General features: G+C 37.4%; 1 protein-coding gene across 1 annotated transcript in view; it reads left to right on the top strand.

The window, feature by feature from the left end:
* ALG13 (ALG13 UDP-N-acetylglucosaminyltransferase subunit) overlaps positions 1 to 26,896 on the top strand; it is a 79,944-nt gene that overhangs the window by 18,766 nt on the left and 34,282 nt on the right. Inside the window, 21 exon segments of the mRNA XM_081221376.1 lie at positions 1,424 to 1,432; positions 1,434 to 1,555; positions 1,558 to 1,643; positions 1,646 to 1,795; positions 2,369 to 2,452; positions 4,508 to 4,558; positions 5,326 to 5,372; positions 6,777 to 6,849; positions 11,945 to 12,026; positions 12,225 to 12,387; positions 14,513 to 14,588; positions 15,897 to 16,005; positions 17,610 to 17,674; positions 18,000 to 18,100; positions 19,123 to 19,250; positions 20,012 to 20,258; positions 20,823 to 20,936; positions 21,125 to 21,281; positions 21,988 to 22,108; positions 24,817 to 24,849; positions 24,946 to 25,001. Coding sequence (XP_081077502.1) covers positions 1,424 to 1,432; positions 1,434 to 1,555; positions 1,558 to 1,643; positions 1,646 to 1,795; positions 2,369 to 2,452; positions 4,508 to 4,558; positions 5,326 to 5,372; positions 6,777 to 6,849; positions 11,945 to 12,026; positions 12,225 to 12,387; positions 14,513 to 14,588; positions 15,897 to 16,005; positions 17,610 to 17,674; positions 18,000 to 18,100; positions 19,123 to 19,250; positions 20,012 to 20,258; positions 20,823 to 20,936; positions 21,125 to 21,281; positions 21,988 to 22,108; positions 24,817 to 24,849; positions 24,946 to 25,001 — 2,074 coding nt within the window.

Raw genomic sequence — 26,896 nt, 5'->3', positions numbered from 1 at the left:
TAGTATAAATAGCAATAAATATGAAGAATTTATATTTTTCTCTACAAGTGAAAAATGCCAAAAATGAATTAACTTTTTCACTATAATTCAGTTTTTCTCAGTGAATTTATGGTCTTAAAGAACGATGGTGATCCCTCTTCCCAAACCATGTTTCAGAACTTTTGCACCAGTGTTTTGGTTTCTTTGAAAAATAAATTAGTCAAGGTAATTTCAAATTGGCATGCTAAAGAAAGTCAAGATTTTATTTTTTCTACCATGCTTTTATTTCATTCCTAAATTGTAAAATTGTTTATTGATGCTTTTCCTGTTGGAGGCAGTCATGATTACTGGAGCCACAGATACCAGAAAAACAATTCTGAAAGCAGCTTAATTTTGCAGCTTCTCCAAAGCCAGCTTTAGATCTATTTATTTCTTAAAACACTTAGAAAAAGTAAGAACGGAATTGGATTTTGGCATTTAAATAACACTTGACAGTGGAATCAAGTAATACAAGTGACCAGTGCTGTTTTTGAACCTTAGAAAAGTACAGTCGTATTTACTTTGGTTTTCTCAGAATTAAGAGCAGTTTTTCCAGAAAAGTGCCCTAAACATTGAAACATGCCTCTCATGTCCAACACCTCTAGTGTGGTGCCACAACATTTTAAATGTAGCCTATTAGCAAGTTTGTGGGTAAGATATTTCTTCCATTAAGCTTCATTTTAAATTTTCATTGTTTGCATTTTCAGAGAAAGACACTTTTTGCAATTTCTCTTTCTGTTAATGTTGTATGGTAGTTTGGAGACATTAGTCAGGAATTGTATCCGTGTTTTCTAGCATAACTAATGGATTTAATTTCTGTGGTCCTAGCAGAGGGTTATTATTATTTAGGAGAAATAAATGAGATTACTTAAACATCATACCTGAAATATCCAGATAACTTGCTTTGGCACTTTACTTTGCTTGAACTGTGACCTCTGCCCTTTTAGATCAAGGGAGTCCCCCTCTCCCCCCCCATTTTCTTTGTTTCTTAAGATAGTCTTAACACAAAAGCTTACTTAGTTAATTATGTTCAGATTTTTTTTTCCTCTCATCTACATGAAACTATGATGGGAGCAGGGAACTTGGGCAGAGACTGGTTGAAAATTCGGGCAGAGATCTTAAAGCAATGTAATGTGGGCTGGGCTACATCATACACACCTGAGCCTTATTGCAGTCCCTTTGCAACCTCGTGCAGCAGTTGCCTTGAGTTAAGCTGCAGACTCGGCATCCTTTTGGTCCCGAAGCTCAGCTGCTTGTGCATACTTCTCTCAGCCTTGGGCTGGCTGGGTTAATCTCACCCTTCCCCAACAAGGTAGCTCTGCAAGTTCCTTCTCGCTCCCACATCTCCTTCTCAAGTCAAGTTCTCTATTCCTAGGAGCATCGGCTCTTCCTCTTCTTTTCACAGGGTCCCGACTTAACCTGGACCAGCCCTTTGCTTCTCCTGCTCCTGAGAAGTGCCAAGATTCTTCAGCGCTGACTCCAACTGCCTTCTCGTGCCTAGACTTTGGGCTGCTTTCTGGATACCTGCATAAGCAAGCCCTGTCACTGCTACCCATTCCTACCTGCACCCTGCTTTTTCCTTCTTGCCTCACCTGTGTTACTTTCTCCCCCTCCCCAACTCCACCCCCTGTGCACAATGCATAAAGGATGGAAAAAGTACTGCGGCCAGAAGTCTCTGAATGAGGCATCAATGGATGAATATTTAGGCAGCTTAGGGCTGTTTCGAAAGCTGACTGCCAAGGATGCCTCTTGCCTCTTTCGGGCTATTTCGGAGCAGGTAAAAGGAAAACAAATATATCTTCTCTATGCTGGGTTTTTGGAGTTTGAGACTTGGCTCAGTACTGTAGCTAGAAGACCTGTAGCCCACCAAAACAAAACAAAACAAAAATTCCCTTTTCCCTATTTAAAACATCAGGGTCTCTCTGCTTATTAGCTTGGTGCGTGCCTTTGCTGATTAGTTCAAATATATTGCTTTGCCTTTGCTATCTTCTCTGTTTTCTAAATGTCACTTTGGAATGTAAGAGATAAAGTAATGGGGTTAAAGAAAACTTTGAAATGTATTTTGATTCTTTATAAGCAGCACCTTCTTCCTCTAAATTTTATGCCTAAGGAAAAATTTATAGGTTGTGCCCATAAGTAGTAGAAAGGGGGGGCATGACAGAATCATACCTCTTCCATATCGCCAAAGATGACAAAAAACAGATTTTAGTAAGGTCAGGACTTAATTTCCCAATTTCCTACATATGTTCTGAATAAGGGGAGGACATGAGTGTCCAGTTCATAGTCTTAACTTAAAAGCTTCTGTTTCAAATAACTGCTGACAGTGAGCTGGTCTTTCTCTTCTTTTTAGTTGTTTTGCAGCCAGGTCCATCACTTGGAAATCAGGAAGGCTTGTGTCTCATATATGAGAGAAAATCAACAAACTTTTGAGTCTGTAAGTAGAATACATACCTAAGGGAGAGTTGTTCATAGAATATGTAGCAGGTAGGAAATGAATTTTGAGCACCTACGTATGAATATCATATCCCGCCATCTCCTCTCAATAGCAAATATTTAATTTTCAGTTGGCTTCCTTCCTCCTAGCTAGCATGCTTCTGGATCTCCTCCCAGAATTAGATTGTTTTGTACTTTAATTAAAAATTAAGAATGTTATTCTTTATCCTTCCCACTGTTTATTCCCCCCCACACCCAAAAAGTCACATTGTGGCTGTTATCCATATCACAGTTTTCTTAAACAAGTAATCAGTTCATGAGGGCTTTGGCTATGTTAATATTTTTAAATGTGTATTTTTAAATTTTTATAAATGGGAGCCCCTTGTGTTCTTTCTTATTTCTATGCACAATGATAGTCAGCCAGTCAACTTGAAGAATCTTGTAAAACTTAACTCTAAGGAAACAAATTATTCCTGAACATGTCTTTCCATGTGACAAACTGTGGTAATTGGAGCTCTGCCACTAATGATTGACTTTAAAACAACTTTTAGAAGACATCTTCGTATACGTTGAAGTATTTGAATTCTTGTTAACAAAATAAGGTTTTATCAAGGTCTGATTTGAAGTGTGCCCTTTCCTGTGGCTGTTTTTTTTTTTTTTTTTTTTGCTGTTTGTTTTTGTTTAAACATTCCTAGCCCTTCCAGTACTATTTGTTCTCCTGACTATATTATGGGTATTTGCCTGCTGTTCGAAGTTTACTCTTAATTATCTCAACAGGTTTCTGTGAATTTTAAAACTATATGAAGCCTTCTTGATTTTAAAGCTTATTACCTTGAAGTTATTTAGCAGTCACCACATCTGGGGAAAGGATTATTCGTGAAATTACTTCAAATGCAAGACCGTGGTGTAAAGCAGTGCATCTCAAGTGTTTTCGTGCATACAATTCACCTGGGGATCTTGTTAAAAAAACAATTCTGATTCAGTAGATCTGAACTGGGGCCCAAGATTTCCGCAGTTAACAAATTCCTGAGTGATGCTTGCTGTTGTTCAAGGACCACATTTTGAGTAACAAAGATGTCTGTAAAATTTTAAAATCACATGGATGAATCTCAGATTAATTATGCAGAGTGAAAGGAGCCAGACCTCCCCCAAAAAAGTACATACTGTATGATTTCCTTTATATAAAACTCTAGAAAATACAAGCCAATCTGTAGTGACAGAAAGCAGATCAGTGGTTGCTTGTGGGTTAGTGAAGTTATAGAGGGGCACAAGGAAACTTATGGGGGTGATGGATATATTCACTATCACGATTGTCATGATGGTTTCATGGGTGCATACGTAAGTCAACTTATTTGTGCCATTTAAATATGTGTGGTTATTGTATGTCAGTTATGCCTCAAAACTGTTTAAAAAGGGAACTGAGAAAATTAACATGATTTTTTAAGTCTAGTGATATACATGCATGGAACTAAATGTATATTATATTTCCTGATTTTAATTTTTATTGAGGTATATTTTGCATATCATAAAATTCACCATTTTAAGTTTAGTGTTTTAAGTTTTGGCAATAATATACTCATGCAACTGCCACTGCAGTCAAGGTACAAAATATTTCCATCACCCAAAAAGTTCCCTTGTTGCCTGTGCTTTTTTTGAAACTAGTGAAATTCCTTTTAAAGTTCCTCAGTTTAACTTTGTAAATGCATTTCTGCTGTCAAATTTGAAATCCTTATAATTATTGTGCTTGCTTGATTTATGAAAATTGTCGTTACTTAAGTTGGCATTTCAAAAGAAACTCCAAAGGCATACTGTTTGATGAAATGCACTGGTATGTGGATAAGCCAGGACCAGTTCCTAAGATAGTTTTATAGTCCAGCTTTTCTCCACTCAACTTTTGTGTATGTACAAATCTTCTTGAGGTGCTGTGCAAAGTAGTCATTTAATACCATAATTGTTCAGCTGAACAAAAACTCATTGGAGGATAATATTGCAGAATATAATCAGATTTCAGTAATGCTATGTATTTGGTTAAGTCAAGTTTGTTTTATTTTTGAAGTATGTGGAGGGATCTTTTGAGAAATACCTGGAACGGTTGGGAGATCCCAAGGTAAGATCAAATATGGGGGTTTAATCTTTTCAGAGTATTTGGAATAGTAGCCTAAATATCATTCAGCTGTGTCACTTTAGCTAGGCCCAGTCTATTTTCTTAAATAGCCAGCTGTGTTGAATCAAATAGTTCTTGCAAAAGTTTAGAGGCTGGGAATTGACCTGTTGTTTTGTGTTGAATATTGAAAATGGTGTGTTAACAATTTTATCATCTATAGACTAGTGAAAGAGTATATATACACTACTTGGGAACAGGACTAACCCAAGCCTTTTCACTTTAATGGGGGAGGGGGATGGCAGTGAATGTTACCAGGAGGTCATTATTTTTTTTATTAAACAACTCCTCTGATTTGTAGTTATCCTTCTTTTATGTGGGAGTAAGATTCATAAACATAATTAAAAATAATTTTATGTGATTAAATTAATTCCATAGTTCTGGACTTAACACATTTACTAAATACCCTGCTAACTTCGTATTCTTACACTAATTACATTTTTATTGTGTCTTTTAAATCTCCCATATTCCTGTCCTTGTTACTTAATAGCTAACTAAGAAGATCTTTAGGTCCAATTTTTTCTCAGAATAAGTTTATGTTAATAAGTAACTATCACAGTATCCCAAGCCTCAAAGCAAGTTATAGTGTGTTGTACAAATTCTTCACCTACAACAGTGCTAAGCATCTAAAAAAACAATTGTTGAACTTGCAAAAACTTTTACCTCCTAGATACAGAATGCTTTTAAAAACTTTATGCACTGTTTATGTTTAGGAAAGTGCTGGCCATCTGGAAATAAGAGCTCTTTCTCTAATTTATAAGTAAGTTGTATCTCTCTCTCTCTTTTTTTTTTTCTTTTAGAGAAAGCGTGTGTGTAAGGTTTCTAATAAAGTCCCTTTAGGACTGGGAATATTTGAGATTTGATGTATTGATAGTCAAATGAAGTGGTCTAAGCAAAGTCAGTGGCGTAATTTTGGGGTGGAGAACTACATTTGTGTCCGTTTGAATGGAAGAATAAAGGGCTTTAAGAACTGCTAGTACTATTCCTGTAGAAAATCAGAATACTTATCTTAGAATTTTTGTGTATTTAACTTTGTTCCTTTTGTGCATGTGTGCTCAATGGGGCAATATCACTTCCAAGAGTGTAGAAATTGTTTCCCGAGGACAACAAATATTAGACATTACATTGGTTTATGATCCTTCAAAGGGTCACAGTATGAAAACAGATATACAGTGTATCTGTAGTATTAAAATTTTATAGGGAAATTAAGAAACATATGTTTTTAAAAGGCTCTTTAGGGAGGCAGTAATGGTGGAAAAATTTGAAAAACACTGCTGTACCGCTTTGGAAGTTCTGTTTTGGTCTTTAAAACTGCGAAAGTGGCATTTCTGAAAGCTGTAGGTTATATAATGTGGGTTAGAGGCTAGTGGGAATCTTGTTCCTATAAGGAGTTGGATCTGTGTAAGACTCCACAGTTCTTAGGATGGTGAGATGGCGCATACCTTGATAGAATCAGAACCCTCTTGTATGGGGACTTGTTCAAGTTAGTGTTTTGCAGTCTGCTCATTCCTCACTAAATCCAGCAAGAAGTAGTACAGAAGAGGCATCGAGCAGGCAGCTAATCAGCTGTTGCTTTTAAATCAGGGACAACCTTTTAAATTGGCCTGCTTTTTGTTATTTTGTATGGCTCTTGGCTAAGAATGCTTTTTAAAAAATTTTAAATGGTTAAAGAAAGAATAATATTTCATGGCATATGAAAATTATATAAAATTCAATTTCACTGTCCATAAATAAAGCTTTATTGGAACATAATCACGTACATTTGTTTATGCGTTGTCTATGGCTGCTTTCAGGCTACAAAGTCGAAGTTGAGTAAATTGTATGGCCTGCAAAAACCATATGTTTTTTATCTGGTCTTTTACCAAGAAAAATTTGCCAACACCTGCTTTAAATAAATGGGAGCCTCCAAAACTTATATTCATACAATTGGCAATTTATCTTCTTTATTCCTCCTTTCCTCAAATTAAGATACATTTTAAAAATGCATAGGACTTTAGGGCCAGTTAGCTGTCTATGTTGAATTAATATTTATCCTCTTAAACATTTAGGTTATTTTAGATGAATAAGGTAGGCAGTTAAAAAGCACAAATCTTTGTTCTTATAACTATTTCTTGCATATACTAAATTATCTCTTTTCATCCATCTTTGTTTTCTACCCATGTAGTCAGGATTTCATTCTTTATCGCTATCCTGGCAGGCCTCCAACTCATGTCACAGATAATGGCTATGAAGACAAGGTAAGATAAGTGAATGTTTACTAAAATAAAAAATTGAATGATGCTGCCAGTTTATCATTAAGAAATCATCCTTTTAAACCTAATTAATGAAAAAATAAGCACAGTCTAAAAGCCAAGCTTTTCTACAACTAGCCTTTTCCTCTCCAGTTAGTCAGCCTAAGTATTGTTAGCTATCTTTCTGAACAAACCTGATCTTGTCACTCCTCTGTAATAGGAAAAGAACACCCAAAACCCTAATTGACTCTTCATTGACTAGAAGATAAGGATCAAACTCTGAAGCTAGACATTCAGTAATGTATAGGGTCCCAAACCTTCTTTCCAGCTTCATTGTCCTTCAACCTTAGTATATCATGCGACCAGAGTCCGACTTTCATCTCTCTTTTCCTTTGTATCTCAGATGTCAATTTCTTTGAAACTTTACCAACTCCCCTGGAGTTATTTCCTCCCTTTTTGTTCCCCTAGAATCACCCAGGTAAGTATAGTGTTTATCACCTTGTATATGTTTTCATGTCTGTTTCTCTCATGAGTCTGAAAGTTTCTTAAGTGCAGGGACAATGTGCTACTACTGTCTAGTAAGGTGCTTGGAAAATAGTAGGAGGTTGTTTTGTTGGTTGAGAACTCTCAGCAGGTAAACAAATTGTTCTTTAGCATACAGTTTTTCTTCCAAAAAGTTTTTAAGAAAAGCCTTCTATCCAGATGATTTGATTAGTGAATGTAGATTACACAGTATTTGAGTTTTGTCTTGTTTCATACCATGGAGCAAAATTCAGGCAGCATTTTGATGGTAAAATAATACTAGATACTGGTAGAACTGTTAGAATGTTACAGTAATCTAGACAGAAGACCTGAACTAGGCAAGTGGCATTAGGAATAGAAAAGACTGAATAGGATGCAAGAGATAACTTAGAACATAAGTATAAATTGGGGCATGTTAATTATTTTACTGATGGTACTGCCAATTTGTTCAGTAAACATTAAGCCCCTGTAGTGTACCAGGCAGTTTACTGGGTTTTGGGGATACCACAGTTAATACAGCAAAATCCTTGCCCTCTAAGGGCTCAAGAGGCTATGAAGACAGACATGTAAATAAATACAGTGAAGTGATATGTTTTATAATAGAACTATATGCAAAGAGCATATAAGAAAAAGCCCTTCACTGTGCTTTAGGGAGTTTAGAAAGTTTCATGGTGGTTGTGACATTTAAGTGGAGTATTAAAAAAAATGAGTCTAACAAGTATAAAGGGCAGTCTCTTCAGAGGAAACACTATATGCAAAGGCATAGAAGCAAGAGACCCTTGGAGACCTAGTAGTTGGATGGGGGGAAGACAGTGCTGAGAAGATAGGCTAGAGGGATGTAGTAGGCTATGCCAATAATTTGGCTTTTCATTGTACAGAATAGTCAATTGAAGCTTTTTTCCAATATTTTATTATGAAGGTTTTTCAAACATACAGAAAAGCTAAATGAATTTTACATTGAGCATCCATAAGCCCACCACTTAGTCCACTGCTAATATTTAATATCCTTGTTTTGTCACATATCTAACCACCCCTCTATCCATGCATCAATCCATCTTAAGTTTTGATGTATTTCAAAGTAAATTCAGACATTAGTATAATTGTCCCTTAACACTCAATTCAGAGTTTTTAAGCAAAGGTGTGACATAATCAGACTTGTTTGAGGAAGAGGCGTGTTAGCTATTGTGTTTTAGCAACTGTACACAGCATTGTCTGAGGTGAGATTTAGACAGTTAGATCTTTACCAGGAACCTTTAAACCTGCAGTTAATTTTTTTCTCCATTTTATTCTGAAATTTTTCATACAGAGAGAAATTATAAGACTTGTATAGTGAACATCCATATACCTACCACCTAGTTCCTATAATTATACAGCTCTGTTTTCAAATGAGTCTTATACATTTTACAGAGATATTTTTGAGCTAATTAAGGGGAAAACATCACCCATTGGGAACCATAAGAATACAAAAATGTAAGACCTTTTTAGTGTGTGCAGCCATGAGAATATCATGTGTAAGTCTCATCCATACATATATATAGAGAGAGCTAATACTTATCAGCAGTTGGGTATTTGCATTGCACAGGATACTGTATATATGTCTGATTTGGGAATGTACAAAGCGAATGTTAGTTTATACTGAAATTGAAGTATGGAAGAGCCAGGTGGCAGCAGGGTACTTCTGTTGTGCGACACCTTGCTTTGCCTAAAACTTAGTTGCTGTATCAGTTCAGGCTCCTAAGATTTATATTTGAATTGTTTGTATTTTCAAAAATGACTTTATTAAAAGCAGTGAACATTATTAATAAGCTTTGCATAAAATATAATTTAGAGCAAATTTTCAAAGAAATAAATACCTAATGTTCACCCTAGTACCTTTCACCTTTTTAGCTGACTTAATTCTGCATTTTACATAGTTATCCAGTGTCAAAGTGAATGCTACTGCAAACTAGCCATTTTCACTCAGCCAATTTGTTCTATCTAGAAAGAGTAGAAAAACACTATATTTAAAACAAAATGAAACCTGTATCTGGAAATGTAAAGTCAAGTTTCTGTTCATGCTTTTCAATCTCATGTGCTTCAAAGTAACAGCTGTTAAGTTTGGGTGGGTATCCCAATTTCATTCTCTATGTATTTATTCATTTATTATTTTTTATGTAGATGGGCTCATACTTAACATTCTGTCACTTGTTCTTTTCAGATATTTATCCCCATCAGTCATATAGATCTACCTCATTTTTAACTAGTTTACTGCCATTACATCCCACCTTCCCACCCCCAACAAACACACCACTCACAAGTATTTATGAGAAAATTATTATTTTATGTTGAGATACCACCAGGAACATAAAAGCCATCATGCTTTAGTTTTGCCTATTCCAATCAAAATAGAACTTCTTGCCACTTCAATAGAGAAATTGTATACTCATCTTTGTTTTCTTTCCTGCTTATTTAGTCATCAGTTCTGGTTAGCTGGGTTCCTTTAACTAATCCTTACTAACTGCCTCTGGTTATTAACCTTTCTTTGTTGGAGTTCCCAGTTCTTCTAGTCCAAAGTACAAAAGGCTTCTCAGCTCAAAATCTGCTCACTGTTCTTTTAGATTAATAAACTCCTCTTAAATGCAAATACCCCTTGGGGGCGGGTGAAACTTTGCAACTTAAACTTTATTGTGGGTTACTTTACCTTGATACTCCCTCTCAGTACTTTGAAATGGATTATACTAATAGAGTTAGAGTTGTGATTGCAAAAAAAGACTAGGGAAGAATAATAGACCTGCGGTCAGAGAACTTGTTCATTGGGAGAAGTTAGCCCAGGGTAGTGTAGGAAAGTAGAAAGAAGAGTGCTTAGGATAATTTTCTGCCAAGGAAATTTGGTGACACTATCCTCTCATAGATCACAGAGAATTGTCCTTGGTACCTCAGGTTGTTTCCAGAGATGGCTTCAAAATGAAATAGACTTAATCACTAGGGATTACATCCCTTACACAAGACAGAGGTTTTTGAAGAAAAATTCAAAAAGGTTTTGGACCTGTTATATAAACAGATTTCATCACATGGAGCCAGGGAGCATTTTTACTGAAATAATTTGATTAGTAAGCCTGGCCTTCGAACATTGTTTGAAAAAACTAGATATTGAAGGAATCAGCTAAGAAATTAACTCATTTTATAGCCATCTCAGTGCCTCAATTCTTTAAGGAAGTCTCCTATATAGCATATTGATATATTGCTATTCAATATAGTGGATAACATTTTGAATAAATTCAATGAAATTCCTCCCCCCATAGTCTAAATTTGGGGTATTTGACCTGTTTTCTCCATTTTTCGAAGTTAAGCTGGGTCGTTTGACTTCTGTTAGGCTTCCTATTCTTTTTGCTCAATTTGTTAAAGTTCCCATCTTCTGCAAATTCATAAATCAGGACTTGTTTGGTATATTATCAGGAATGTGATTGAGGCTCACACTGTTGCCTTAGCAGTGATTTTAATCTTGACATTTAAAAGTCAATCTTACCTCCCTTAGCATGATAATCTCTAGGTCTGTTCATGTTGCTGCAAATGGCATTATTTCATTCTTTTTTATGGCTGAGTAATATTCTATTGTATATATGTACCACATCTTTTTGGAAGTCAACCACATACAAAGATGGTAAGAAGGTTACAAGACAAAAGTAGTAAAATATCTATATCCACAATAAACATTAAGGGATACACAAAAGAGATGTAAAATATGATGTTAAAAACAGTAATCATGAGGGAAGGAGAGTAAAAATGCAGGGTTGATAAAATGCATTTGAAATTAAGAGATCAGCAGTTTAAAATAATCACGTGTAAATATATATATATATATATATATATATATAGAGAGAGAGAGAGAGATTGCTATATATAAATCTCATGCTAACCACAAACTAGAAATCTGTAATAGATACACACACATAATAGAGAAAAGAATCCAAATGTAACACTAAAGAAAGTTATCAACTCGTAAGCAGAAAAAGAAGAAAGGAACAAAAAAGAACTATAAAAACAACTCCAAACAATTAACAAAAATAAAAAAGGATGGAAAATTGTGTCAAGAACCTGGAATAACTAAAACTCTAATATACTGCTAGTATGAGTATAAATTGCACAACCACTTTGGAAAACTGTCTTTTTTTTTTAATTGAAGTGTGGTTAGTTTGCAGTGTTGTGTTAGTTGCAGGTGTGCAGCGGGGTAATTTAGTTGTACATATATATTTTTTTTCAGATTCTTTTCACTTATTAAAAATTCTTTTTAAAGAAATAAAAGTCACTGTCAAGAAAATCTGATTATAGGATACAGCTTTCATTTATCTGTATTTGGATTTTAAACTCACTTTTTCCCCAGCCTTATTGAGATTTGATTGACATGTATGCTAAGTGAAATAAGTCAAACAGAGAAAGACAACTACTGTATGATATCACATATGTAGAATCAGAAAGTCACTTTTTTAAAAAAGCAAATTCATTTAGTTTATCAATTTCTGATTAGCAACTTAATTTGAAGTATTTCATGGTTGTAAGAAGTCTAACATTCACTTAATTGTTCTGTGTGTTTTTTCTTCAGATTCTACTCTGCTGTTCAAGTAATGGTCATTATGATTCAGTGTACTCAAAACAATTTCAGTCAAGCGCAGCTGTTTGTCAAGGCATGTGTAGGCTTTATAAATGTTTGGGTGTGCTTTCAGATGATTTGTTGCTGATCTTTAAATTGAGGGGCCCACCATAAGTAGCTCTTAAAACTTTGTTGGCACCTATTGAATTTGTATACTGGGTTATAGCTATTTTCACATTGTTATAAAAATTCTTATTTTGACAATTGGAGTTTTGGTCATTTTTTCCTTTAGCTGTGTTGTATGAAATTCTCTATAAAGATGTGTTTGTTGTGGATGAAGAAGAGTTGAAGACTGCAATTGAGTTGTTTCGAAGTGGTTCCAAGAAGAACGGGAACAATGCTGTGACTAGAAGTGGGAATGTCCATATTGGCTCCAAGAGTTCAACTCAGGATAGGTAATAAAGGGAAAGGGGATGTCAACTACAAGATCATGATGTTTCTGTGTATCATTTGAAAGTGGAAGGGACCTGGCAAGCTTATGACTTAGTGTATTTATATAGTTATCTCTTGACATTTGCGGAGGATTGGCGCCAGGACCCCTGCAAACACCAAAATGCTTGATGCTCAAGTCCCTTGTATAAAACAGTGTAGTATGTGCAGTTAGCCCTCTCCATATCCATGGGTTCTGTGTCCACAGATTCAACCAATTCCATCCGTGGCTGATTGAATCTGTGGATGTGGAACCTGCTGAAATGAAGGGGCCAACTGTATATACACACACATGTATGTATGTATATATGCTTGTATGTACAGGGATATACATTTTTTAATGGGGGAAGAGAAGTTTTACCAAAAGATATGTTGCATTGCGAAATGCTCAGGCTTTGGGGGTTTGGTCCAAGTCGGAATCCATTTTTTTGTTTTTCTCCTATTAACCTGTCTTGTGTCAATTTTATTATTCGTCCAGCCACAAGAACTCAAGAGGGGTAGGGGGGAAATTTCCCCCTCCTGACACATATCTCAAGTCTGACTCCAGAATCAGTTTTTTAATTGCTAGAAGAGACTTTGGAACTATAATCCCATGATTCTCAAACTTATATATGAATTACTTAGGGCGCTTGTTAGGCAGATTTTGGGGCCTCCTTTCAAAATTGGAGGTCAGAGTAGGGCCAGGGATCTACTTTTTAAACAAGTACACCCAAGTATTCTGATAGAGGTAGGCCATGGACCACACTTTGAGGGAAAAAAACCTGATCCTAAACCAGCACCATCATTTTGTAAATGGTAACTGAGGTTCAAAGTGGTTACTTGACACATACATCCAGCTAGTAGAAAAGAATATCTCAGGCTAAAGGGGAGTTTTAGGAGCTTTTAGTGTCTGCCTTTGGTACTCACTAGGAGTATACATTGTGGCCTCTGAGGAAGCAGCTATTATTGAACAGATTTAGTCAAAAACTTTGAGATAATAAAGTAGGTGTTGTCTTATATTTCTCCCTGATTCTTCTGTCTGGAAATTCAGATAGGCTTGGTGCTAGTCAGATATAACCTTGTCTTTTTGTTGTCTTGCAGTTCTATTTCTTGAATGTTTAATGCTTTTTTTTTTGATAAAGAGGGTTTTTTAAAAAAGCTTACAATCGGCCCTCCCGATCCACATGCAGAACCTGGGGTGGTGGAAGGCTGACCGTGAGGGACTTGAGAAACTTGAGGATTTTGATATCTGCCAGGGGTCCTGGACCCAATCCCTCATGGATACCGAGGGATGACTGTGTTAAGGAATGCGGGGGGCGGGTGGCAACCATATATATCAGGGTAGAAGTTACTTCATTCTTCACTGATTATTTGTATTAAGAACTTGAGGCTTACAGAAACTAAAGTAGTAGGAAGGCAGGGTGTATTAGTTATCTGTTGCTGAGTAACAATATTTCCACAAACTTGGCAGCTTAAAACAACATTCTTATCTCATAATTTATGTGGGTTAGGAATCTGGGCACAGCTTATCTGGGTCTTCTGCTTAGGATCTCACAAGAATGTAATGAGGGTTTTAGCCAAGATTGAGTTCTCATCTGGAGCTTTGGGGAAGGATCCACATGGTTCTTGGTAGTATTCAATTCCTTGCAGCTGTAGGACTGAGAACTTCAGCTTTTTGCTGGCTGTTAGCCAGAATAACCCTCAGCTCCTTGCCACATGGGGTTGGTGAACATGTCTGCTTGCTTCCTTATAGTCAGCAAGAGAGATCAGCAAGACAGGCACTACATTCTTATATAGTGTAATGATATACATCCTGTCTATTGGTTAGACACAAACTTGGAGGGAAATCATACAAGAGTGTGAACACCAGGAGGTGGGGATCATAGTGACCATCCTGAGATTGTGTCCCCACAGGAGGTATGAAATATATAGGAGGTATTTGTAGCACGTACTTAAAAAGAGGAAGCATAAATGTAAATGCTGGGATGAAAAAGTATTTGCCTCATTTTTAGAACTGAGCTACTTTACCACTAGATGGTGGTATAGTCATTAGACTTACGACTTAGCTACTGCATTTATATAAAGCTCTTTGTTCTAAATCTTTTCAATTAGGACTGAAGAGTGGGGTGCCTGCTGCAATGTTGAAAATATACCAGAGGGGTACAATCAAGGAACAGAAGAAGCAAAGGTTTGAGATCTTCTAGGGCAAAGAATTTTCATAATCTTGGCTTGCAGTATCATAACTTAAACTAGTTAAGGTCAGATGGTCCATTTTAGTTATATGGGGTGGGGGAAGAGCTGATGTTTTCCTTCGTGTAAGTCTTGATCTGAAATGTAAAATTTGTGCTTAATGTTCTCTGAATTTTTATTCCCATGGAATTGTAAATTTTTTTCAAAGCTAACTCTGAACACTTGAGAAATTTCAGAAGCTGTTGTTTTCAAGTTAAAGTAATATTAGAAACCCAATAGATATTTAGTTTGTAATCAATCTTCTGATGCTGAGGTTTCTTTTTGTCATTAAAGAGAGTAAGGTTTATTCCTATTTTACTCAGAAAATAGGTAGTAATCCTAGTTGGAGAAACAGGAGGAATTTTACCACCTGTATAGGTCTAAAATCAAGCAGACCTTCAGTTTGAGACTAGCTAAATAGGGCAGATACTACTAGAACAATCTCTGTGTATGCCCCCAAGTGCTGGTAATTTGGAAACAGTATGGAATACCATGAAATTCTAGGAAAGCAGAAGAAAAAGATAATTCTTTTGGAAATTGTAGCAGATTTTGATCAAAATGAAGTAACCTTTTCAGATTTGTCTAGGTGTCTAGGGTACAGAAACACTTGAACTTGATATGCACCTCTGTATGCATATCAAGATGAGACTTGTTGAATAGCCCTGACTGAATCTTTAATTCTGGTCTGTGTTGCATTGATTTATGTATCTCCTGAGTTATTGGCTGCTTTAGACAATATTTCTCTTCTGCCATCTATAACCTTTTAGATTTCTGCATATTGCTTATTTAGACTCCTGATTTTTAAAAAACACAGTAAAATTTATTGCGGCTTTTATTTCTTTTTTTTTTAATGAAGGTTTATTTATTTAGGCTGTGTTGGGTCTTCATTGCAATGCGTGGGCTTTCTCTAGTTGTGGTGAGTGGGGCTACTCTTCGTTGTGGTGCGCAGTCTTCTCATTGCTGGGGCTTCTCTTGTTGTGGAGCATGGGCTCCAGGTGTGCGGGCTTCAGTAGTTGTGGCACATGGGCTTAGCTGCTCCGATGCATGTGGGATCTCCCCGGACCACGGCTCGAACCCATGTGCTCTGCATTGGCAGGCGGATTCTTAACCACTGTGCCACCAGGGAAGTCCTATTTCTTTTAATAAAGAAGGACAGGCCTATATGTACATAGTTTTAAAAAAGGAAGAAAAGAACCTTATTTCTTCCTTTTTCATAGAAGGAAGACTTAAGGATGGTGAGTTTGTAGCATGATTATTTTTGTTTTAGTCTCCAGAAAATCCATCAAAGATGCTCTTCCCTTATAAGGTGCTCAAAGCCCTGGATCCAGAAATCTATCGTAATGTAGAATTTGATGTTTGGCTGGACAGCAGAAAAGGTAATGAAACATCAACAGGATATTTTTGAATCCTGACAGATCTAGAATAATTTTGCAAATTTTTTTAGTAAGAGGTGTTTTCAAACTACTGTTATAAAAAAACACTTTTATATGTTTATATGGTACTTTTTAGCCTACTCAATACATGATTTACATCCAAAGGAGGAAACAAATAGGTTTAGAACTGGGGAGGGATCTTTTAGAGTCTGATGTTCATCAGGGACTTCAACTGTGCAAAGACTGTGTGTCTTTAGATAACTTTAAGAGTACCAGAAACTTGTAAGTGGAAATAAGTTCATCTTAAGTTTAATGTGTCAAGACTGCCCTCACTGATAGATGAATAGGTCAGGTGTTGGCAGACTATGACCTGTGAATCAAATCCAATCTGCCACCTGTTTTTGTATGGTCTGTGAGCTAAGAATGGTTTTGATATTTTTAAGTGGCAGGGAAAAATTAAAAGAACAGTGTATTGTGATACATGAGAATTATATGAAATTCAATTTTAAGTGTCCATAAAGTTTTATGACAGACTTGAATAATTGCAAGAGTCTGTATGACCCACAAACTTTGAAATATTTACTATATGGCTCTTTACAGAGAAAGTTTGCCAACCCTTGAAATAAGTAATTGTTTCTCTCCCCTTGTAAGATAACTAAGTTGATCAAAGTAGGTCTTAAAGTTCTGCCATCAAGGTAGCCTCTAATGTTTCATATTCAACTCCTTGAACCTCGGTGGTGAACCTAGGTATAGTTAATAATCTAGAATGAGGTTAATACCTTGTGGAACACAATAAAAACACAGTTGATCCTTGAACAGTGTGGGGGTTAGGGCCGCTGACCCCCTAAGCAGTTGAAAATCCAGATATAATTTGTAGTCAGCCCTCAGTATTCCCAGTTCCTCTGTATCCTCAGTTCTACATCCTCGGATTCAACAACCTCGGTACTTGTAGTACTATTGAAAAAAATCTGCATATGAGTGGATACATGCAGTTCAAACCCGTGTTGTTCAAGGGTAAACTGTATTGTTTTGAAGAAGCTACACAGTGTTTTTTTTTCCTTTTTTAAAAAAATTGAAGTGTGTTACTTTCAAACTGTACCTTGTTGGTATATGACCAACTCTTAAGATTACAACCTCCCAATTTCCACCTATTTATGGTTTTTTTTTTTTTTTTTTTTTTTGCGGTATGTGGGCCCCTCACTGCCGTGGCCTCTCCCATTGCAGAGCACAGGCTCCGGACGCGCAGGCCCCGTGGCCATGGCTCACGGGCCTAGCCGCTCTAGGGCATGTGGGATCCTCCCGGACCGGGGCACGAACCCGCGTTCCCTGCATCGGCAGGCAGACTCCCAACCACTGCGCTACTAGGGAAGCCCCCTATTTGTGTTTTATAGCACAGAACTATTCTGGCAGGTCTCCTTAAATTGACCACAGGAATAACCCATCAAGAGTGATGGAATGACCCTTTAGGGCATTTTCCCACCAGATTTTAGCTTATAGTGGTAGCATTGTCAAAAACACTGTGGTAAAAATAAATTAGAAAATGAAATGACGTAAAACAGCAAAGGAACCAGTTCGGTTGAGCTTGAATCTTCATTTTCTTTTCATAGAACTTCAAAAATCTGATTATATGGAGTATGCTGGGAGACAGTACTATTTGGGAGACAAATGTCAGGTTAGTTCCTTCTTTAAAGAATCAGTAATTTGTTTTTCTGAGATTGTGGTTTTAGTCATTAATATGAGTTCAACAAAACTAACTTACAAAATGCTAGGAATTTTTTTAATGTTTGGTTAAATTTTAATTACAAACTTGTGATTAGATGTAACGCTGTTTCAGCATGTGCTGCCTCCATTGAACTGGACTGGCAGTGTTGATTATCAACTGCTTTAATAAGTAGATACTGAACTCCACTTGGGAGGAGAAGTAGTGTTTTTGTTTGGCAAAAGCCAGATCTGACTCGAGACTAGATGTGTTCTTACTGTCTCTTCCCCTCTTTCAGGTTCACTTGGAATCAGGTGGAAGATATTATAATGCTCATATTCAGGAAGTTGGAAATGAAAGCAATTCTGTAACAGTCTTCATTGAAGAATTGGCAGAAAAGTAAGAATATAATAATTTGTTGAATTACTAAAATCTTTGGCTTTTGATGCCTTTTTGTAATATTGAGAATTACCAGGATGCTAGTAAGAGAACCGAAGTTATATTTGGTACTGGCCTAAGATGACTTATTGTGAGTTGTAAAAGCATATGGTAAGGTGTGAAATTTCAGTATACCTATGCATGTTTCAAAATCCTGGGTAATAGCCGACTTATTAGAAATACTAAGTACAACAGAATTCTGATATAAAACTATACTAACTGGAAAGCTAGTTTGTTAACTGAGTCTCTGCCAATATCAAGATAGGCTAGTCCATCTGTTCTCAAACTTTAACATACCCCAGAATTACCTGGAGAGCTTGTTAAAATACAGATTGATGAACTCCATCCCCAAAGTTTGATTTAGTAAGTTTGTGGTGGGGCCCAAGAATTTAAACTTCTAACAAGTTTCCAGGTGATGCTAATGCCGTTGGTCCACTTTGAGAACCATTAAAGTAGGTTATGCTGCCCTAACAACCAAAGACTTTTGGCAACTTAAAGTTCATTTCTTGCTCATTTAGCATGTTCATAGTAGGTCAGCAAAGGGGACCCAGGTTGACAACGGCTCTATCCAGACGTATGCTACCAGGATCACAGGCAGGGAAAAAATGAAAACATGACAAACCGTGTGCTGGTTTTTAAAGCATCTGCTCAAATTTTCCTGGCCAAAATAGGTTACATAACTAAGCCTAAAGTCAATGGGGTGAGAAAATATAATCGTTCTTCAAGGAGAGGCAACAAATATTTGTAAATTAGTCTACCACAGTCTATCCTCCTGAGCATGATATGTGCTACAAACAGCTGTGAAATTGTACAAACTGCTCTTAGGTTTTTTAACATAAAAAGAAAACCTCAGTGAGGAAGCTAGTGTTAACAGGTTTAAATAGAAAACACTTGAAAATGAAGTAGGAGGGATCAGGTATATGTATCAAATGAGAATTAAGTCTGTGTTGCCATGGCTTAATGGTGGTATCTTTATGTTTAAGGCATGTTGTTCCACTGGCTAACTTAAAACCAATTACCCAAGTAACACCTGTTCCTGCCTGGAATGTTACACCCAGTAGGAAAGGAAGAGGTTACCAGAAAATTTCCTGCGGCTGTGTCCCAGAAATGGGTTTGTATGCTGAAGGTTTTATTATTTTCCTCTTGTATTTACCTACATTGCACTTAAAAAAAATGCTGGAACGTTAAGTCTTATCCTGGGTTAGAGTTTCTCAACTTCAGCACTACTGACTTTTTAGGATGGATAATACTTCGTTGTAGGGAGCTGTCCTATGCATTGTAGGATGCTTAGCAGCATCCCTGGTCTCTATCTACTAGATGCCAGCAGCATCCTTCTCCAAGTTATGACAACCAAAAATGTCTCCAGACATTGCCAAATGTGCCTCAAGAAGGGGAGGGGCAGAATTGTCCCTGGCTGAGAACTACTGTTTAGGTGACTTTGCTTAAGCTTAAGATGGAGTGGATTTTAAATTCTAAAACTTGAAGGGAAAAGATTTCTCAAAGAACTAGGAAAACACCTCATGGAAGCAGCCAGAGAAGCTGGAAGCAGCCATATTAATATGTCTATTAATAGACATAATTTTTTGGATAACAGTAACATAGATGACTGGATGACTGACTCTATGTTTTGATGACCAAAGTTGCCTATACTAAAGGTAGTGCTGAGATGTCCATTGATACAGAAGTTACTTGCTGGTTTTGCCCTTCCGAATGAAAGACCTAGTACATCCTTTGAAAATACAGAAGTTCCTTCCCTGTATTCATATGGTTTTCCTAAGTAAAACATCTGAGAGTCTTAGACATTTGTGGGAGACACTGGACCTTTTGCTTTGGTTTTGAAGCTTATTGCTTACTTCTTTGTTTGCTTGAAAGCTATGTCAGAGATGGACATGAAGCAACGGAGGAAGATGTTCAAGAAAATTAGAGGGAAAGAGGTTTATATGACTATGGCTTACAGCAGGGGAGACCCCCTCCTCCCACCCAGGCTTCAGCACAGTATGCGTTATGGGCATGACTCTCCAATGCACTGCTCACAGACAGCTGGCGGTTTTATGTCTAATGGACATTTTCATCCTCAACATTCATCTCAGGGACAAGGTCGGGGATATGGGATGCCCAGGTAGGTCTTAACTGACTTTGAAGATAATGTACATCTCTGTTTAGACATTGGAAATAATTCCTTGGCAGAATTACAGTAGAAGTTAGAAATATCTTAATAGTTTAGAATTATTTTATAATCTCTGCCTGAAGGGAGCGTAATGGATGGAACTGATGTATACTTAAATTCTTGTCAAATTTATTGAAGATTTGTATTCTCATAGTCTAGGAAAATATGATGGAGCAGTTGAAGAGATCCTAGAAGATAGAATGCCATCAAGCTGAGTGCCATGTATATGGCACTGTGTCTGTCAATAATGAATAGGCCAAACCATAAAGAATATAAAGAAAGAATGTATGTATATGTATAACTGAATCACTTTGCTGTACAGCAGAAATTAACACAACATTGTAAAGCGACTATACTGCAATTTAAAAAAAATGAATAGGCCTAATGTCAGTAGTGAGGAAAGCAAAGCTCTTTCTATTTGGTCATTTTTAGAAGGATATGTTAATTCTATTTAACTACAAAGACTGACTACTCAAGCGCTAGTAAATAAAGAGTTCTGGGTTTTTTCCCCCTTAGGGATTCACCTCGCTTTATAAACAGGCACAACATGGCAGGCCCTAAAGTTGGTTTTTACCCTGGCCCGGGTAGAGGGTGCTGCCAGAGCTATGATAACTTCTCCTATAGATCTCGGTAAGTGAATTTTAACTTTGAAAGTTAGAGAAAATGAGTGAGTCTGACTTTCTTGCTGTGCAGTAAATATATGGACTAAATTTTAAAGTGCCAACATTGAGATGTTTGAACTGTTATTTAGAAATTAGAAACAAGTTACTACCATATTTTATCTTTTTTTCCCCTTCTCATTCTGCAAACTACTTAAGTTCCTTTAGACGTAGTCACCGCCAGATGCATTGTATGAATAAGGAGTGCCAGTTTAGCTTTGTTCCAGAGAATGGACAGATGCCCAGGGGCTTGGAAGAAACCATTACTTTTTATGAAGTTGAAGAAGGGGATGAGACTTCTTATCCAGCTTTACCTGTAAGTAGGTCAAAATTTTACTCAAAAAGCCATTTACTTTTTTTATTGTACTTTTTTAAGTGAAGGTAATATGGATACATTTTAGCTGTTTTACAAATGACCAAATACAGCCCCTCCTGGAAAACATGAGTTTTCATCCTAGAGCTTTTAAAAATTGGAGAGAATGTTTTTTTAAGCTGTTCTTATGGAGGAGGAGTAGAGGTGGACAAATAATCTTGCCTATATAAGTATGGGCTAAAATCTTCTGTTCTCTCTCTTTTTTTTTAATATTGACATATGTCGTGAATTTTTAAATTTATTTATTTATTTATTTATGGCTGTGTTGGGTCTTTGTTTCTGTGCGAGGGCTTTCTCTAGTTGTGGCAAGCAGGGACCACTCTTCATCGCAGTGCGCGGGCCTCTCACTATCGCGGCCTCTCTTGTTGCGGAGCACAGGCTCCAGACGCACAGGCTCAGTAATTGTGGCTCACAGGCCCAGTTGCTTCGCGGCATGTGGGATCTTCCCAGACCAGGGCTCGAACCCGTGTCCCCTGCATTGGCAGGCAGATTTCTCAACCACTGCACCACCAGGGAAGCCCTCTTCTGTTCTCTTGATCGTTATTTCCTCACATATTTTTGATTCTAAAGTAAATTTAAAATATTTATAGCTTTTTCTCTGACTATATAGGGAGAACTGCATGTGTATGTGTGTATCTCTTTGGTACAGAATCATGGAGGGCCCTCTACAATGGTTCCTGCTACTTCGAGATACCATGTTGCAAGGCGAGGACATAGCTCAGGCAAACAGACTCTGAATTCAGAGGAAGGTGATGGCCAGAGTGACAATGGTGAGTCAGTTCCAGTTAAATATTTTTTTAAAAGATGATTCTTGTTGTATTAGCACAACAGGGCTAAAGTTTTGGTTTGGGGTGGGGGGTCTCACTCTGTTCTGGCAACTCATTTTGAAAGAGTTATCAGTTCTTGTATCAGAGCTTGCTAGGTTTTTGAAGATGTCTTGGTATTTTTCAGAAAGACAGACTTCTATTTCTGTAGACCACTACATTGTTAAAACTTTCAGCTCTCTGCATAGGTCTTCAGTGAGTTTTGATTTGGTGAGATTTCAGTATGGAAAATATCTATTCCTTATTAGTGAGGAACTATTCATGTTGTCCTCACCATTTGTATAACTATTTTAGGCTTTTCATGTGACTCTTATTTTACAAGACTGCTATGAAATAATTTCGTTGCCCAAAGAAATCTACTTGATCTATAAACATTACTGTTCATTGAGTTCTAATGGCCATGTACTGTACTAAGCAATTATATTTACAATTTAATATAATACTTTATCACTCTGAGGAATGTGGTATCTTTATTATTTTTTTATTAATTTTTTAAATAAATTTATTTTATTTTTATTTATTTTTGGCTGCATTGGGTCTTTGTTGCTGCGTGTGGGCTTTCTCTAGTTGCGGTGAGCTGGGGCTACTCTTCGTTATAGTGTATGGGCTTCTCATTGCGGTGGCTTCTCTTGTTGTGGAGCACGGGCTCTAGGTGTGCAGGCTTCAGTAGTTGGGGCGTGCAGGCTCTAGAGTGCAGGCTCAGTCGTTGTGGTACACGGGCTTAGTTGCTCTGCAGCATGTGGGATCTTCCCGGACCAGGGCTCGAACCCCTGTCCCCTGCATTCGCAGATGGATTTTTCTTTTTTTTTTTTTTTTTTTTTTTTTTTACGGTATGCGGACCTTTCACTGCTGTGGCCTCTCCTGTTGTGGAGCACAGGCTCCGGACGTGCAGGCTCAGCGGCCATGGCTCACGGGCCCAGCCGCTCCGTGGCATGTGGGATCTTCCCGGACTGGGGCACGAACCCGCATCCCCTGCATTGGCAGGTGGACTCTCAACCACTGTGCCACCAGGGAAGCCCGAGGTGGATTCTTAACCAATTCTTCCCACCAGGGAAGCCCTTCTTTGTTTTTTATGTGAGGAAATTGAGGTTCAAAGGGTAGATGACATGGCCAAAGTCATACCTTTGGTAAGTGGCAGAGATTTAATCTTTTTTATAACAGTTTTATTTAGATAAAATCTACATACTATACAATTAACCTAACTTGTACAATTCAATGTTTAAAGTGCAATTCAGTGGATTTTAGTATAGTCACAAAGTTGCATACATCACCACAATCAATTTTAGAAAAAGAAACCCTGTACTCATTAGCCGTCATTCTTCATTATCCCCCCAGCATCCCCTGCCCCTAGTGTTAGGCAACCATCAGTCTGCTTTCTGTCTTAATGGATTTGTCTATTCTGGACATTTCATATAAAAGGAATCATGCAATATGTGGTCCTTTGTGACTGGCAGAGATCGATTTTGAATTTGGGTTTATCTGACTCTAAAACATGTATACATGACCTTTATAGTTGTTAGAATGCCTCTCATCATTGGGTTGCTTATTTTTTTACCACTTTTATGTAAAATGAAATATGCCTACTGAAACAATTCTGGAGGAATTGGGTGGATTAAGGAGGTGTGAGGCAGTCTGAATGATTTGACTTACTGGTCAACGTATTTTCTTGTGATATTCTTCTTTCTGCTACTTACGTTGGAGAAAATAGACATTTCTAAGAACTTAGTGTGCATGCATGTGCCTGAGTATGCGTATTCTCTGCTCTTTTACTCAGGATGGCCCTTTTCCTTTTCCTTTTAGCACAGTGGGTATCTTCATATGTACTGTTCACCTATAGTGGCATATTCAGAGTAACCAAATATTCGTTCTCACCTTAAATCCTGTTGTCTGGAGGGGTTACCTGCATGTGTGTTGGATAAGTGACATGTTTAAGAATCAATCCAGTTTTGACCTTTGGGGTGTTATTTGCTGGAAAACTGTCCAGTTGAAGATTGACTTTCTCTGAGTTTCAATGGTGTAGCATCTTAGAGCAAAGTACTTCAGTCCTCTAAGCCATCTTCTGAGAACAAACTGATTGTAAATGTATTATTTACCTGAATCAGGCTGAAAAACAGATGAAGCATGCCATATTCCTTTAACGTTCACCTAAGCAAACTATTGGTTATCATACTCAGATTACTTTATAATCACCATTTACTATATGCCAAGCATCATGCTATGTTCTTTTCACCCCACTATGAGCTAGGTACTGTTAACCCTGTTTTACAGTGAAGAAATTGACACAAAGATTAAATAACCTGCCTAAAGTGATATAGTTAATTAGGATTCAAATCTAGACAGTCCTAACTCCAGAGCCAGTGAAGTTAATCACCATACTCTACCGCCAGAATTGGACACAAGTGGGTTTTTCACGTCTGTTTGAACTCTAAGAACTAAGGGAATTTTCAAAGGAGAAATTTGTACTGTTTACAGCCAGTCTCTGGCTTTAATATCTGTTGAGTAGTATGAAAGCTCAAATCACTTGTTTCAAGGATGTATACATTTTAGTTTTGAACATATATCCATAAAACTTGAGAAAAAGCAAGTGCTGGCCATCTGGCTCTGCTGAGCAAAAAGTCCTACATAAACACACTTTTTCTGTCTTTTTTTTCTAGGGGGATATCATGAAGAATATATTTATCCTTCAGGTCAGTGAGATCTAGGTAAAATCTGATATTCATTATTTATAAAATTTCAAACTATAAAATAATGCTCATTATTTTTATTTTGGCTATATCCTCTAGAACAAGACTATGAAACTTCAGGTGTTTACAGCACAACTGAATCTACAGCAAACTTGGTAGGTATTTAATAATAATGACAAACACATACAGTTCCTGTGTACTAGAACACTGTTCTGAGTGCTGTACATATAAATGTATTTAAATCAGAACAATCCTATGAGGTATTAGGGTATCATTCCCATTTTGTAGATGAAGAAATTGAGGCCCAGAAATTAAGTAACTCATCCAAGATCACACCCCTTTCTAGAAATTTCCTAGAGATGTTCCTAATATGTGTTGATAGAAGAGGAAATTTGAACATTGGCGATGATGATTTTTTTAGAGGATTTTATCATGATCTTTCTAACAGTAAGAATGGGCCATAAATCTCAGGTACTTAATATAACAAAAGTTTACTTCTTGGTTATGCTACATGTGTAGTGGAGGTCTGCAGGAGGGCTCTGCTTAGGGACTTAGGCTGATGGAAGCTCCATCCATGATTGCTAAGGCAGGAAACAAAAGGTAGTGAATGGTGCACTCGCTCTTACAGCTTCTACCTGGAGATGACACATATCACTTTCTTTTCCATTTCTATTTTTTTTTTTTTTTTTTTGTGGTGCGCGGGCCTCTCACTGCTGTGGCCTCTCCCGTTGCGGAGCACAGGCTCCAGACGTGCAGGCTCAGCGGCCATGGCTCACGGGCCCAGCCACTCTGCGGCATGTGGGATCCTCCCGGACCGGGACACGAACCCGTGTGTCCCCTGCACCGGCAGGTGGACTCCCAACCACTGTGCCACCAGGGAAGCCCTCCATTTCTTTTTCGTCGGCCAGAGCATGTTTCTCTTGAAGACTCTAACTTCTCTGTGCCTAGAAGTCAAAAAGTTGGAAATATTTTAACAGCACTAAGGATTACAACATTCAGTGGAAACTCCCACAGGCAAAAATACTTCCTTCTACCTCAGGAGAGGCAACCCCAAAATCCCCTTCAGTGTGATAAAACTCAGAGCCCAAGGTTTCTGGGAAATGTGTAGTACTCTTTGTATTGGGTCCAGATGTGGTTCCTCTTGATCTGGAGGCCTAAACCAAATATACAAAGTTATTTACCCCCTACATACCCAATTTCCAGTGGTAGAGCAGGGACTGAAAAATTGCAGTAGAACTTTCCATTCAGATGCAGGTAAAATGGGAGAAACAGTTACTGGTCCATAGCAATTCTGACATCATGCTGGACAGACATTTTGAGGGCCCCCAACCTAGGCATGGGGACTGTTCCCTGGAGAGGGTCCCTGGTTCATTGTTTTCTGGGGCTCTTGATTACTCCAAGGACCTTCCTTCTTTGGCTATATTTGAAGTAGGCATTGGAGAATAATCCATCTTGGCAGCTGAGCAGCTTTCTCAGCCTGCTTCTTACTCATAGAATATTGAGGGCCCAAGGGTGGTTTTATCTCAGTTGGATAGTTTTAGTTCTGCTCATGGTTTCTTTGGCTATGTGAGTAATTTATTGTGCAGCTTCTCTGATTCCTATTAGTTTCATTTGCCAATAGCCATACTGACAATTCTTTTTTATAAATATACTACTTAGATTTGCTATAATTCTTTGCATTCTTATCCCTGTCTCTACTTGATTGCAAATACCTTCAGCTTATCAAGCATTGATGAATGAGCCATACCTTTGAATACTTTTCCATGAGCCATTTTGTCCAAGTGCAAGGATTCATTGGGTGTTATATCCTTAATGGTACTCTTGCTTTGAGATACTTTAGTGCAATCATATTTTAACAATGATTTGAGTCTTCCTTCAAGGCCGAGTTTTAACTTCTCTTTGTTGTTCCAAGCATTTATTAATTTTATCTTTTAGAGTTTTGAGTTGAAGCAGTTGCCTTTCCAAACCCTAGAAGTCCTAGTATTCAAGGACTCTATTCCCTTTCATTCCTGCCTACAAACTACTTTTCTTTACACATCTGTCTTAAAAT

This window comes from Mesoplodon bidens (assembly GCF_964165515.1).
Source record: "Mesoplodon bidens genome assembly, chromosome: X".
Classification (NCBI taxonomy): Eukaryota; Metazoa; Chordata; class Mammalia; order Artiodactyla; family Ziphiidae; genus Mesoplodon; species Mesoplodon bidens.
Note: the sequence above shows the minus strand (reverse complement) of the source record. Positions and strands in the feature narration are given on the sequence as shown.